Raw genomic sequence first — 13,456 nt, 5'->3', positions numbered from 1 at the left:
TTGTGTTTTATGTGTCTGTTTGACTTTTTGTGTGATTAATGTTAGCTCTTTCACGAACCTCGATGTTGTATCCCCCCCCAAAAAAAAAAACTTTTTTTTTGACGTGCGTCGGATGTCGTGCGTATATAACAAAGAAATGCTCTCATATGTTAAAAATTAGGTACGTTTTGAATTTATGTTGCGCAAATATAATTGATTTGAATTGAGTTGATTAAAATTTTAGATGCTCTCAAATCAACGAACGAAGCGTAGCGTCACCTTTTGAACAGTTGTATTGACCATGGCAGTATAGTTCGCAGCCACACCTCCTAAGCTAAACGATCCTTTTTCAAATCGTAAAGGATCTCGACATAGTGTTGCTATTCGTGCTGGACACCAACAGTCTGGGATGTAAAAGGATCATTTAAATAAAAAACAAATCTGAAGTAATACGAATCGGTGAGCACGATGGCGGGAATGGAGCTGCTTTCTGATCAGGGATACCGCGTGGACGGGCGGCGCGCTTCAGAGCTGCGGCGCGTGCAGTGCCGATTGGGCGTGTTGGGTCACGCGGATGGATCCGCACTGTTCCAGCTCGGGAACACGCGCGCGCTTGCGGTCGTGTCCGGGCCGCATGAGGTACGTACACACACGGTACAAGGTACCTACACGGTTACATTACATGCTCTTAACATGAACACGTATTGAACAGCCTATCCTATGGTTTCCGGTGCGTACATGGTTACATTACATGGTTACATGAACACGTGTTGAACAGCCTATCCTATGGTTTCCGGAGCGTACATGGTTACATTACATGCTCTTAACATGAACACGTGTTGAACAGCCTATCCTATGGTTTCCGGAGCGTACATGGTTACATTACATGGTAACATGAACACGTGTTGAACAGCCTATCATATGGTTTCCGGAGCGTACATGGTTACATTACATGCTCTTAACATGAACACGTGTTGAACAGCCTATCCTATGGTTTCCGGTGCGTACGCCATACATGGTTACATTACATGCTCTTAACATGAACACGTATTGAACAGCCTATCCTATGGTTTCCGGAGCGTACATGGTTACATTACATGCTCTTAATATGAACACGTGTTGAACAGCCTATCATATGGTTTCCGGAGCGTACATGGTTACATTACATGCTCTTAATATGAACACGTGTTGAACAGCCTATCATATGGTTTCCGGAGCGTACATGGTTACATTACATGCTCTTAACATGAACACGTATTGAACAGCCTATCCTATGGTTTCCGGTGCGTACATGGTTACATTACATGTTAACATGAACACGTATTGAACAGCCTATCCTATGCTATGGTTTCCGGTGCGTACATGGTTACATTACATGTTATCATGAACACGTATTGAACAGCCTATCCTATGGTTTCCGGTGCGTACATGGTTACATTACATGCTCTTAACATGAACACGTATTGAACAGCCTATCCTATGGTTTCCGGAGCGTACATGGTTACATTACATGTTAACATGAACACGTATTGAACAGCCTATCCTATGGTTTCCGGTGCGTACATGGTTACATTACATGTTAACATGAACACGTATTGAACAGCCTATCCTATGGTTTCTGGTGCGTACATGGTTACATTACATGTTAACATGAACACGTGTTGAACAGCCTATCCTATGGTTTCCGGTGCGTACATGGTTAGTGGTTACATTACATGCTCTTAACATGAACACGTATTGAACAGCCTATCCTATGGTTTCCGGTGCGTACATGGTTACATTACATGTTATCATGAACATGTGTTGAACAGCCTATCATATGGTTTCCAGTGCGTACATGGTTACATTACATGTTATCATGAACACGTGTTGAACAGCCTATCCTATGGTTTCCGGTGTGTACATGGTTACATTACATGTTATCATGAACACGTGTTGAACAGCCTATCCTATGGTTTCCGGTGCGTACATGGTTACATTACATGTTAACATGAACACGTATTGAACAGCCTATCCTATGGTTTCCGGTGCGTACATGGTTACATTACAAGTTAACATGAACATGTATTGAACAGCCTATCCTATGGTTTCCGGTGTGTACATGGTTACATTACATGTTATCATGAACACGTATTGAACAGCCTATCCTATGGTTTCCGGTGCGTACATGGTTACATTACATGTTAACATGAACACGTGTTGAACAGCCTATCCTATGGTTTCCGGTGCGTACATGGTTACATTACATGTTAACATGAACACGTGTTGTACAGCCTATCCTATGGTTTCCAGTGCGTACATGGTTACATTACATGTTAACATGAACACGTATTGAACAGCCTATCCTATGGTTTCCGGTGCGTACATGGTTACATTACATGTTAACATGAACACGTATTGAACAGCCTATCCTATGGTTTCCGGTGCATACATGGTTACATTACATGTTATCATGAACACGTATTGAACAGCCTATCCTATGGTTTCCAGTGCGTACATGGTTACATTACATGTTATCATGAACACGTGTTGAACAGCCTATCCTATGGTTTCCGGTGCGTACACGGGTACATTACATGCTCTTAACATGAACACGTATTGAACAGCCTATCCTATGGTTTCCGGTGCGTACATGGTTACATTACATGCTCTTAACATGAACACGTATTGAACAGCCTATCCTATGGTTTCCGGTGCGTACATGGTTACATTACATGCTCTTAACATGAACACGTATTGAACAGCCTATCCTATGGTTTCCGGTGCGTACATGGTTACATTACATGTTAACATGAACACGTATTGAACAGCCTATCCTATGGTTTCCGGTGCGTACATGGTTACATTACATGTTAACATGAACACGTGTTGAACAGCCTATCCTATGGTTTCCGGTGCGTACATGGTTACATTACATGCTTTTAACATGAACACGTATTGAACAGCCTATCCTATGGTTTCCGGTGCATACATGGTTACATTACATGTTATCATGAACACGTGTTGAACAGCCTATCCTATGGTTTCCGGTGCGTACATGGTTACATTACATGCTCTTAACATGAACACGTATTGAACAGCCTATCCTATGGTTTCCGGTGCGAACACGGTTACATTACATGTTCTTAACATGAACATGTATTGAACAGCCTATCCTATGGTTTCCGGTGCGTACATGGTTACATTACATGTTATCATAAACACGTGTTGAACAGCCTATCCTATGGTTTCCGGTGCGTACATGGTTACATTACATGCTATCATGAACACGTGTTGAACAGCCTATCCTATGGTTTCCGGTGCGTACATGGTTACATTACATGTTATCATGAACACGTATTGAACAGCCTATCCTATGGTTTCCGGTGCGTACATGGTTACATTACATGTTAACATGAACACGTATTGAACAGCCTATCCTATGGTTTCCGGTGCGTACATGGTTACATTACATGTTAACATGAACACGTATTGAACAGCCTATCCTATGGTTTCCGGTGCGTACATGGTTACATTACATGTTAACATGAACACGTATTGAACAGCCTATCCTATGGTTTCCGGTGCGTACATGGTTACATTACATGTTACCATGAACACGTATTGAACAGCCTATCCTATGGTTTCCGGTGCGAACACGGTTACATTACATGTTCTTAACATGAACACGTATTGAACAGCCTATCCTATGGTTTCTGGTGCGAACACGGTTACATTACATGTTCTTAACATGAACACGTATTGAACAGCCTATCCTATGGTTTCCGGTGCGAACACGGTTACATTACATGTTCTTAACATGAACACGTATTGAACAGCCTATCCTCTTGTTTCCGGTGCGAACACGGTTACATTACATGTTCTTAACATGAACACGTGTTGAACAGCCTATCCTATGGTTTCCGGTGCGTACATGGTTACATTACATGTTATCATGAACACGTGTTGAACAGCCTATCCTATGGTTTCCGGTGCGTACATGGTTACATTACATGTTATCATGAACACGTGTTGAACAGCCTATCCTATGGTTTCCGGTGCGTACATGGTTACATTACATGTTATCATGAACACGTATTGAACAGCCTATCCTATGGTTTCCGGTGCGTACATGGTTACATTACATGTTAACATGAACACGTATTGAACAGCCTATCCTATGGTTTCCGGTGCGTACATGGTTACATTACATGTTAACATGAACACGTATTGAACAGCCTATCCTATGGTTTCCGGTGCGTACATGGTTACATTACATGTTATCATGAACACGTATTGAACAGCCTATCCTATGGTTTCCGGTGCGTACATGGTTACATTACATGTTATCATGAACACATGTTGAACAGCCTATCCTATGGTTTCCAGTGCGTACATGGTTACATTACATGTTAACATGAACACGTATTGAACAGCCTATCCTATGGTTTCCGGTGCGTACATGGTTACATTACATGTTAACATGAACACGTATTGAACAGCCTATCCTATGGTTTCCGGTGCGTACATGGTTACATTACATGTTAACATGAACACGTATTGAACAGCCTATCCTATGGTTTCCGGTGCGTACATGGTTACATTACATGTTAACATGAACACGTATTGAACAGCCTATCCTATGGTTTCCGGTGCGAACATGGTTACATTACATGTTATCATGAACATGTGTTGAACAGCCTATCATATTTATTCTGTGCGGGCAAATAGACAAACAGACTCAAATGCAATACCCTCTCCTCAGGCGAGGGTAAAAAGGGGCGCAATTTTTTGAGAGAAAAAGGGGTATAATTTTATGAGAGAGGGAGTGTGAGTCAATAACTTTTTCCCTTTTTCCCCATTGACTTAAATGTTAAATTTAATGTGCCTCAGAACCCCCCTTTTCCCCCTACTCCTGTGCGTGCGTGGCTTTGGCGTGCGTGGCCTGTGCGTGTCATAATGTACTTTGTACATAAAATGTGCATTAAAAGTTAACATGTTTACACTTTTTTTTCATAGCTGAACATTGTCTTGCAGATCCGTGGCAGCAAATCAAAAGCCTTGCACGACCGAGCTGTGGTGAACTGCCAATACAGCATGGCCACGTTCAGTACGACAGAACGTAAGCGCCGTCCACATGGCGACCGCAAGTCGATCGAGATGTCCCTCCACCTTCGGCAGACCTTTGAGACGGCCATTCTTACGCAGCTCTTTCCTCGTTCACAGATTGATATTTTTGTTCAGGTGTGGTTTACCTTGTCGTGTGTTCATCGATTGAGACTCTTTAAGATGGATTTTATTCATTTATTGTGGGAATGTAAGCAACGTGAAGGATTCTCACACTAAGTCTCTGCCATGCACTCTAAATTGTACTTTGTACATCAATGGTTATTTCATATATATGTCGGGTCGTGCCATTTAATACTGCACTTGAAGAGATCACAATTTTTCTCTCAATAAATATCAACATACATAGTTTAAATATTCTTAATTGAAGGTCTGTTTGAAAAAAACCCAACGTTCTTCAGAGCAGGTTTTACAGTAATGGCTTAACTTCTCATACGAAAAGAAGAAGCGTCCGTTCATCGATCCGTGTGTGTATACGTCACGCTTCATTCTAAAGGGTTGTGGCTGTTGTTCTATAATAGAAATGGTAACATTGCAAAGCGGATAATCGATTTACTTTGGACGAAGATTATTTTTTTTATTTTTTTTGTATACTGAATCGAGGCTCGTGAAAGAGCTAACATTTATTTCACAAACAAATCAACCAGACAAACAAAATATACAAAAAGAGGGAGCGGAAGACAAGATGGGGAGAGAAGGGGAAGCACACAACCACAACATTTGAGAGCAGGGAGAAGTGTGGGAGGGAGAGGGCTTGGGGGCAGGAGGCGTGGGAAGGGGGGGGGGGGGGGGAAGAGGTATAAAACACAAGGGGACCGAAATTAGCGGGGGTAGAAAAGATCAAGGTTTTGGATGGGGGAGGATAAGAGATGGTGGTGAACAGCTGTTTTAAAGACCTGGAGGGTGGAGTGGGATTGAAGAGAGTGAGGGAGTTTGTTCCAGAGGCGGGAGAAAAGAGGAATGAAGGAGTGAAGGTGAGCAGAAAGTCTTGATTTTGGCAGTTTAACCATAAGAGAGTTGCAGGCAGATCTTGTGCGACCTGTAGGAATATTTGGGGGACAGAGCCCAGAGAGGGCTGGGGGGGCAAGGCCAGAGAGGAGTCGGTAGAAGACGGAAAGACCACCAACCTGCCTGCGGTGAGTGAGTGAAAGGCCCTTGGAGTTAGCTTCATCGCGGGAGATTCCAATGATTCTGAACGCTTTGGTTTCAACAGCGTGAAGACGGGCTCGGTGTGAGGCAGGAGCACCAGACCAGAGGGGAGAGCAGTATGCCATAGAGCTGCGGATGAAAGCCTTGTATGTGGTGAGGAGCTCAGGTGTGCCAAGGAAGGACTTCGCACGACGGAGGATGCCCAGTCGGCGACTGGCTTTGGAGGCCAGATTTGAAATGTGGTTTTCCCAGGAAAGATCATGGCAAATAGTGAGACCCAAAAGCTTGAGTGACAGAACTTCTTGGAGAGGATTATTCAGAAAGTGGATGGGAGGGTTTTCCAGTCAGTCTTTTCGGAGAGACATCGTAAGAGTGTGAGATTTGTCAGGATTGAAAGACATGTTCCATTTGTTTGCCCAGTCTGTGATTTTGTCCAGGTCTGCAGAGAGTGAGGAGGCTGCAGACTGCCGATCTGAGGGATGAGGAATGGAGCGACAGAGAGTAGAGTCGTCAGCAAAGAGATAGAGAGGATTTTCAAGAGAGTCAGAGAGATCATTGATGAAGACCAGAAAAAGCACAGGGCCCAGAACACTACCTTGGGGAACTCCAGCCTGAACAGGAAGAGGAGATGAGAGAAACCCATTCAGGGCCACACGTTGACTACGACCAGAGAGGAAGTCTGCCAGCCATGCGTGGAGATTTCCATGGATACCAAAGGAGGAGAGTTTGGTGAGCAGAGCAGGGTGCCAGACCGTATCGAAGGCACGTGAAATGTCAAGGGAGACAGCTCTAATTTCCTGTTTGGCGTTGAGGACCTCCATCCATTGTTGAGAAAGCAGAAGCAGCATGTCCAGAGTAGAGTGACCAGGTCTGAAACCAAATTGATGATCAGAGATCAAGCCATTGTGGAAGAGGAAAGATTTCATATCTGAAGCAATGATGGATTCCATGACTTTGCTGATAATTGGGAGAAGGCTGATTGGTCTGTAGTTGCTGGGATCTGTTTTTGCACCTTTTTTGTGCAAAGCGGTGATGTTGGCTGATTTCCAAGCAGATGGCAGATGACCTTGAGCAAAAGAGAGGGTGAAGAGAACAGAAAGAGGGAGTGAAAGAGCGGAAGAACATGATTTTAGGACCCGTGGGCTGATGCCGTCAGGACCAGTTGCAGAATCAGAGTCGAGGGTTGACAGAAACTTTTCCACCTTGTCAGGAGGAAAGGACACAGAGTCCAGGAGCAGCTGGGTACGACTGGGTACGGTGGGTACAGAGAGGGATGGGTTTGGGACACAAGATTTAGAGGCAAACACAGAGTTGAGGCATTCAGCTTTTTCACGTGCGGAGTCAGCCGTTAAGCCGTTTGAGGTGAGGGAGGGGATGGAGGGGGAACAAACACCAGAAACAGATTTGACCAGACGCCACCAGGATTTGGAAGAGGGAGACAGATAAGAGAGTTCGGTCTTGAGAACGGTGAGGATGTTGGGAACATTTGTAAATGTTAAACCACAAAGATAACCGTTTTAACAGCCCGTCTTTCTGGGATTGAAGAAATGGGAATGGGAGGGAGCTTCATGTTACGGTTCCAATGGTAACATTTATTATTCTACCACAGAAGGAACTCCCTCACAAGGACAATAGGACGAGCACAAAAAACAACAACTCAATAGATCCAGCGATGCTCCACGTGCGCAGGCCTCGTATAAACTACAGTGAAGCTCCAGGTAGGCAGGCCTCATATAAACTCCAGTGAAGGTCAAGGTAGGCAGGCCTCGTATAAACTACAGTGAAGGTCAAGGTAGGCAGGCCTCGTATAAACTACAGTGAAGCTCCGGGTAGGCAGGCCTACTATAAACTACAGTGAAGGTCAAGGTAGGCAGGCCTCGTATAAACTACAGTGAAGCTCCGGGTAGGCAGGCCGAGTATAAACTACAATCAAGGTCGGCAGGCCTCGTATAAACTACAGTGAAGCTCTGGGTAGGCAGGCCTACTATAAACTACAGTGAAGGTCAAGGTAGGCAGGCCTCGTATAAACTACAGTGAAGCTCCGGGTAGGCAGGCCGAGTATATAAACTACAGTGAAGGTCAAGGTAGGCAGGCCTCGTATAAACTACAGTGAAGGTCAAGGTAGGCAGGCCTCGTATAAACTACAGTGAAGCTCCGGGTAGGCAGGCCTCGTATAAACTACTGAAGCTCCGGGTAGGCAGGCCTACTATCAACTACAGTGAAGGTCAAGGTAGGCAGGCCGAGTATAAACTACAGTGAAGCTCCGGGTAGGCAGGCCGAGTATAAACTACTGAAGCTCCGGGTAGGCAAGCCTCATATAAACTACAGTGAAGGTCAAGGTTGGCAGGCCTCGTATAAACTACAGTGAAGCTCCGGGTAGGCAAGCCTACTATAAACTACAGTGAAGCTCCTGGTAGGCAGGCCGAGTATAAACTACTGAAGCTCCAGGTAGGCAGGCCGAGTATATAAACTACAGTGAAGGTCAAGGTAGGCAGGCCGAGTATAAACTACTGAAGCTCCGGGTAGGCAGGCCGAGTGTAAACTACAGTGAAGCTCCGGGTAGGCAGGCCTAGTATAAACTACAGTGAAGGTCAAGGTAGGCAGGCCTTGTATAAACTACAGTGAAGCTCCGGGTAGACAGGCCGAGTATAAACTACTGAAGCTCCGGGTAGGCAGGCCGAGTATAAACTACAGTGAAGGTCAAGGTAGGCAGGCCGAGTATAAACTACTGAAGCTCCGGGTAGGCAGGCCGAGTATAAACTACAGTGAAGCTCCGGGTAGGCAGGCCTAGTATAAACTACTGAAGCTCCGGGTAGGCAGGCCTAGTATAAACTACAGTGAAGGTCAAGGTAGGCAGGCCTAGTATAAACTACTGAAGCTCCGGGTAGGCAGGCCTAGTATAAACTACAGTGAAGGTCAAGGTAGGCAGGCCTCGTATAAACTTCAGTGAAGGTCTGGGTAAGCAGGCCTAGTATAAACTACAGTGAAGGTCAAGGTAGGCAGGCCTCGTATAAACTTCAGTGAAGGTCTGGGTAAGCAGGCCTAGTATAAACTACAGTGAAGGTCAAGGTAGGCAGGCCTCGTATAAACTACAGTGAAGCTCCGGGTAGGCAGGCCTCGTATAAACTACAGTGAAGCTCCGGGTAGGCAGGCCTAGTATAAACTACAGTGAAGGTCAAGGTAGGCAGGCCGAGTATAAACTTCAGTGAAGGTCTGGGTAAGCAGGCCTTGGATAAACTACAGTGAAGCTCTGGAGTATCGTTGAGAGAGAGAGGAAGACAAATGATGAATTGCGAAAGATGATGGGAATAGAGCCTGTGATTGATGCTGTGAAGAGGAACAGGTTGAGATGGTTTGGTCATGTGTTGAGGAAGGATGAAAGTGACTGGTTGAGAAGAGTGATGGAAGAATGTCGAAGGAAGTAGAGGACGGGGAAGACCGAGAAAGACTTGGATAAAGATGGTGGAAGAAGAAAGGCGGGCAAGGGGGTTAACAAGGGGAGATGCAGAAAATAGGGCAAAATGGAGAAGATTGTCATGGAGACCGCAAGGCTAACCCCCACTCTATCAGGGAAAATGGCCTTAAAATGCATGTTGTTGTTGTTGTTGAAGCTCCGGGTAGGCAGGCCTAATATAAACTGCAGCGAAATGCCCGGTGGGCACACCTAGTTTAAATCTAAAGTAATTATGGAACACGACTTGTTATTAAGGTGCCTGCACTCGTTATTAATGTGCCTCCACCTGTTATTAAGGTGCCTGCACTCATTATTAATGTGCCTGCACTCGTTATTAAGGTGCCTCCACTCGTTATTAAGGTGCCTGCACTCGTTATTAAGGTGCCTGCACTCGTTATTAAGGTGCCTGCACTCGTTATTAAGGTGCCTGCACTCGTTATTAAGGTGCCTCCACTCGTTATTAAGGTGCCTCCACTCGTTATTAAGGTGCCTCCACCCGTTATTAAGGTGCCTCCACCCGTTATTAAGGTGCCTCCACCCGTTATTAAGGTGCCTCCACCCGTTATTAAGGTGCCTCCACCCGTTATTAAGGTGCCTCCACTCGTTATTAAGGTGCCTCCACCCGTTATTAAGGTGCCTGCACTCGTTATTAAGGTGCCTGCACTCGTTATTAAGGTGCCTCCACTCGTTATTAAGGTGCCTCCACCCGTTATTAAGGTGCCTGCACTCGTTATTAAGGTGCCTGCACTCGTTATTAAGGTGCCTGCACTCGTTATTAAGGTGCCTGCACTCGTTATTAAGGTGCCTCCACCCGTTATTAAGGTGCCTCCACTCGTTATTAAGGTGCCTCCACTCGTTATTAAGGTGCCTCCACCCGTTATTAAGGTGCCTCCACTCGTTATTAAGGTGCCTCCACCCGTTATTAAGGTGCCTGCACTCGTTATTAAGGTGCCTGCACTCGTTATTAAGGTGCCTCCACTCGTTATTAAGGTGCCTCCACCCGTTATTAAGGTGCCTGCACCCGTTATTAAGGTGCCTGCACTCGTTATTAAGGTGCCTGCACTCGTTATTAAGGTGCCTGCACTCGTTATTAAGGTGCCTGCACTCGTTATTAAGGTGCCTCCACTCGTTATTGAGGTGCCTGCACTCGTTATTGAGGTGCCTCCACCCGTTATTGAGGTGCCTCCACCCGTTATTGAGGTGCCTGCACTCGTTATTAAGGTGCCTCCACTCGTTATTAAGGTGCCTCCACTCGTTATTAAGGTGCCTCCACTCGTTATTAAGGTTCTTCCACCCGTTATTAAGGTTCTTCCACCCGTTATTAAGGTGCCTCCACCCGTTATTAAGGTGCCTCCACCCGTTATTAAGGTGCCTCCACCCGTTATTAAGGTGCCTCCACCCGTTATTAAGGTGCGTCCACCCGTTAATGTGCCTCCACTCGTTATTAAGTTGCCTCCACCCGTTATTAAGGTGCCTGCACTCGTTATTAAGGTGCATCCACCCTATATTAAGGTGCCTCCACCCGATATTAAGGTGCCTCCACCCGTTATTAAGGTTCCTCCACTCGTTATTAAGGTGCTTCCACCCGTTAAGGTGCCGCCACTCGTTATTAAGGTGCTTCCACCCGTTAAGGTGCCTCCACTCGTTATTAAGGTGCTTCCACCCGTTATTAAGGTGCCTCCACTCGTTATTAAGGTTCCTCCACCCATTATTAAGGTGCCTCCACCCGTTATTAAGGTTCCTCCACCCGTTATTAAGGTTCCTCCACCCGTTATTAAGGTGCCTCCACCCGTTATTAAGGTGCCTCCACTCGTTATTAAGGTTCTTCCACCCGTTATTAAGGTTCTTCCACCCGTTATTAAGGTACCTCCACCCGTTATTAAGGTGCCTCCACCCGTTATTAAGGTGCCTCCACCCGTTATTAAGGTGCCTCCACCCGTTATTAAGGTGCGTCCACCCGTTAATGTGCCTCCACTCGTTATTAAGTTGCCTCCACCCGTTATTAAGGTGCCTGCACTCGTTATTAAGGTGCATCCACCCTATATTAAGGTGCCTCCACCCGATATTAAGGTGCCTCCACCCGTTATTAAGGTTCCTCCACTCGTTATTAAGGTGCTTCCACCCGTTAAGGTGCCGCCACTCGTTATTAAGGTGCTTCCACCCGTTAAGGTGCCTCCACTCGTTATTAAGGTGCTTCCACCCGTTATTAAGGTGCCGCCACTCGTTATTAAGGTTCCTCCACCCGTTATTAAGGTGCCTCCACCCGTTATTAAGGTTCCTCCACCCGTTATTAAGGTTCCTCCACCCGTTATTAAAGTGCCTCCACCCGTTAAGGTGCCTCCACCCGTTAAGGTGCCTCCACTCGTTATTAAGGTGCCTCCACCCGTTATTAAGGTGCCTCCACCCGTTATTAAGGTGCCTCCACCCGTTATTAAGGTGCCACTCGTTATTAAGGTTCCTCCACCCGTTATTAAGGTTCCTCCACCCGTTATTAAGGTGCCTCCACCCGTTATTAAGGTGCCTCCACCCGTTATTAAGGTGCCTCCACCCGTTATTAAGGTGCCTCCACTCGTTATTAAGGTGCCTCCACCCGTTATTAAGGTGCCTCCACTCGTTATTAAGGTGCCTCCACCCGTTATTAAGGTTCCTCCACCCGTTATTAAGGTGCCTCCACCCGTTATTAAGGTGCCTCCACCCGTTATTAAGGTGCCTCCACCCGTTATTAAGGTGCCTCCACCCGTTATTAAGGTGCCTCCACCCGTTATTAAGGTGCCTCCACCCGTTATTAAGGTGCCTCCACCCGTTATTAAGGTTCCTCCCCTCGTCATCGTGCCTGTCGATGTGCAAGTTGAGGCCTTGCAATGTTTTTTTTTGCAACCAGAGCCTCCTGGCAATGATTGTTCCCGGTCAGTTTCTATGAAATGTAGATTTTGAGTAAGTGGTTTATTGTGCTCCTCGTTGATCATGTTTGCTACATGTTGTGTTCATCTTCGTTAATCATGTTTGTTGCATGTTGTGTTCAGATTCTACAGTCTGACGGGGGGAATTACTGTGCGTGCGTGAATGCGGCCACAATGGCATTGGTCGACGCTGGAATACCTCTTCAAGATTACGTGTGCGCTTGCTCCGTGGGTTTCGTGGACGAAACGCCACTGGTGGACGTGTGTTACGCGGAGGAGGCGGCCGGTGGTCCCGTGATGGCCGTGGCTCTCCTTCCCCGGTCGGAGCAGGTGGCTTTTCTGTCCCTGGACTCGCGACTGCACGAGGACCACTTGTCGGGCGTGATGAAGGCGGCCACGGTGGCTTGTCGTGACCTCCATGCGGTGCTGTCGCGCATCGTCAAGGAAACTTTGCAGGAGGCCACGGCTGGAGAGTGAGACCAGGAAACACATATAAAAACCGAGGCCGAGTATACTTGGGGGACGACCTGTGGCGTTGTGTGTCCACATGAGACTTGCTCGTGCTGGTGCATTTATATTCGCTGTGGACAATTCCTCTTGTTTGAACTTTTTTGTGTCAATAAACATGAATATAAACATACAACAAACATACAACATACATACATATATATATATATATATTTTTTTTTCTCAAGCAGTCGCTTGTTATTTTGTTACCTTCGCCACCAAAGGTGAATGGGGGTTATGTTTTCACCCATGTCTGTCTTTACCAGATTATTCCGAAGACAATTTTCAATTCGCGTCCTATGTCGGTCTGTCTCGTTTATTTGTTTGTATGTTTGTCTGAGAGTGTGATGACTCGTGAACG

General features: G+C 46.0%; 1 protein-coding gene across 1 annotated transcript; it reads left to right on the top strand.

Annotated features, from left to right (window-relative positions):
- The first annotated feature begins 413 nt into the window (after nucleotides 1-413).
- EXOSC4 (exosome component 4) lies at nucleotides 414-13,235 on the top strand. Its single transcript, XM_068108850.2, has 3 exons — nucleotides 414-618; nucleotides 4,996-5,202; nucleotides 12,712-13,235. Exons 1-3 carry the CDS (start codon nucleotides 448-450, stop codon nucleotides 13,063-13,065), a joined length of 732 nt encoding a protein of 243 aa, XP_067964951.1. The 5' UTR covers nucleotides 414-447; the 3' UTR covers nucleotides 13,066-13,235.
- The last annotated feature ends 221 nt before the right edge of the window (nucleotides 13,236-13,456 follow it).

This window comes from Myxine glutinosa, chromosome 2 (genome assembly GCF_964187855.1).
Source record: "Myxine glutinosa chromosome 2, kmMyxGlut1.1, whole genome shotgun sequence".
NCBI classification, from domain to species: Eukaryota; Metazoa; Chordata; class Myxini; order Myxiniformes; family Myxinidae; genus Myxine; species Myxine glutinosa.
This window is presented reverse-complemented; position numbering and strand designations above follow the sequence as displayed.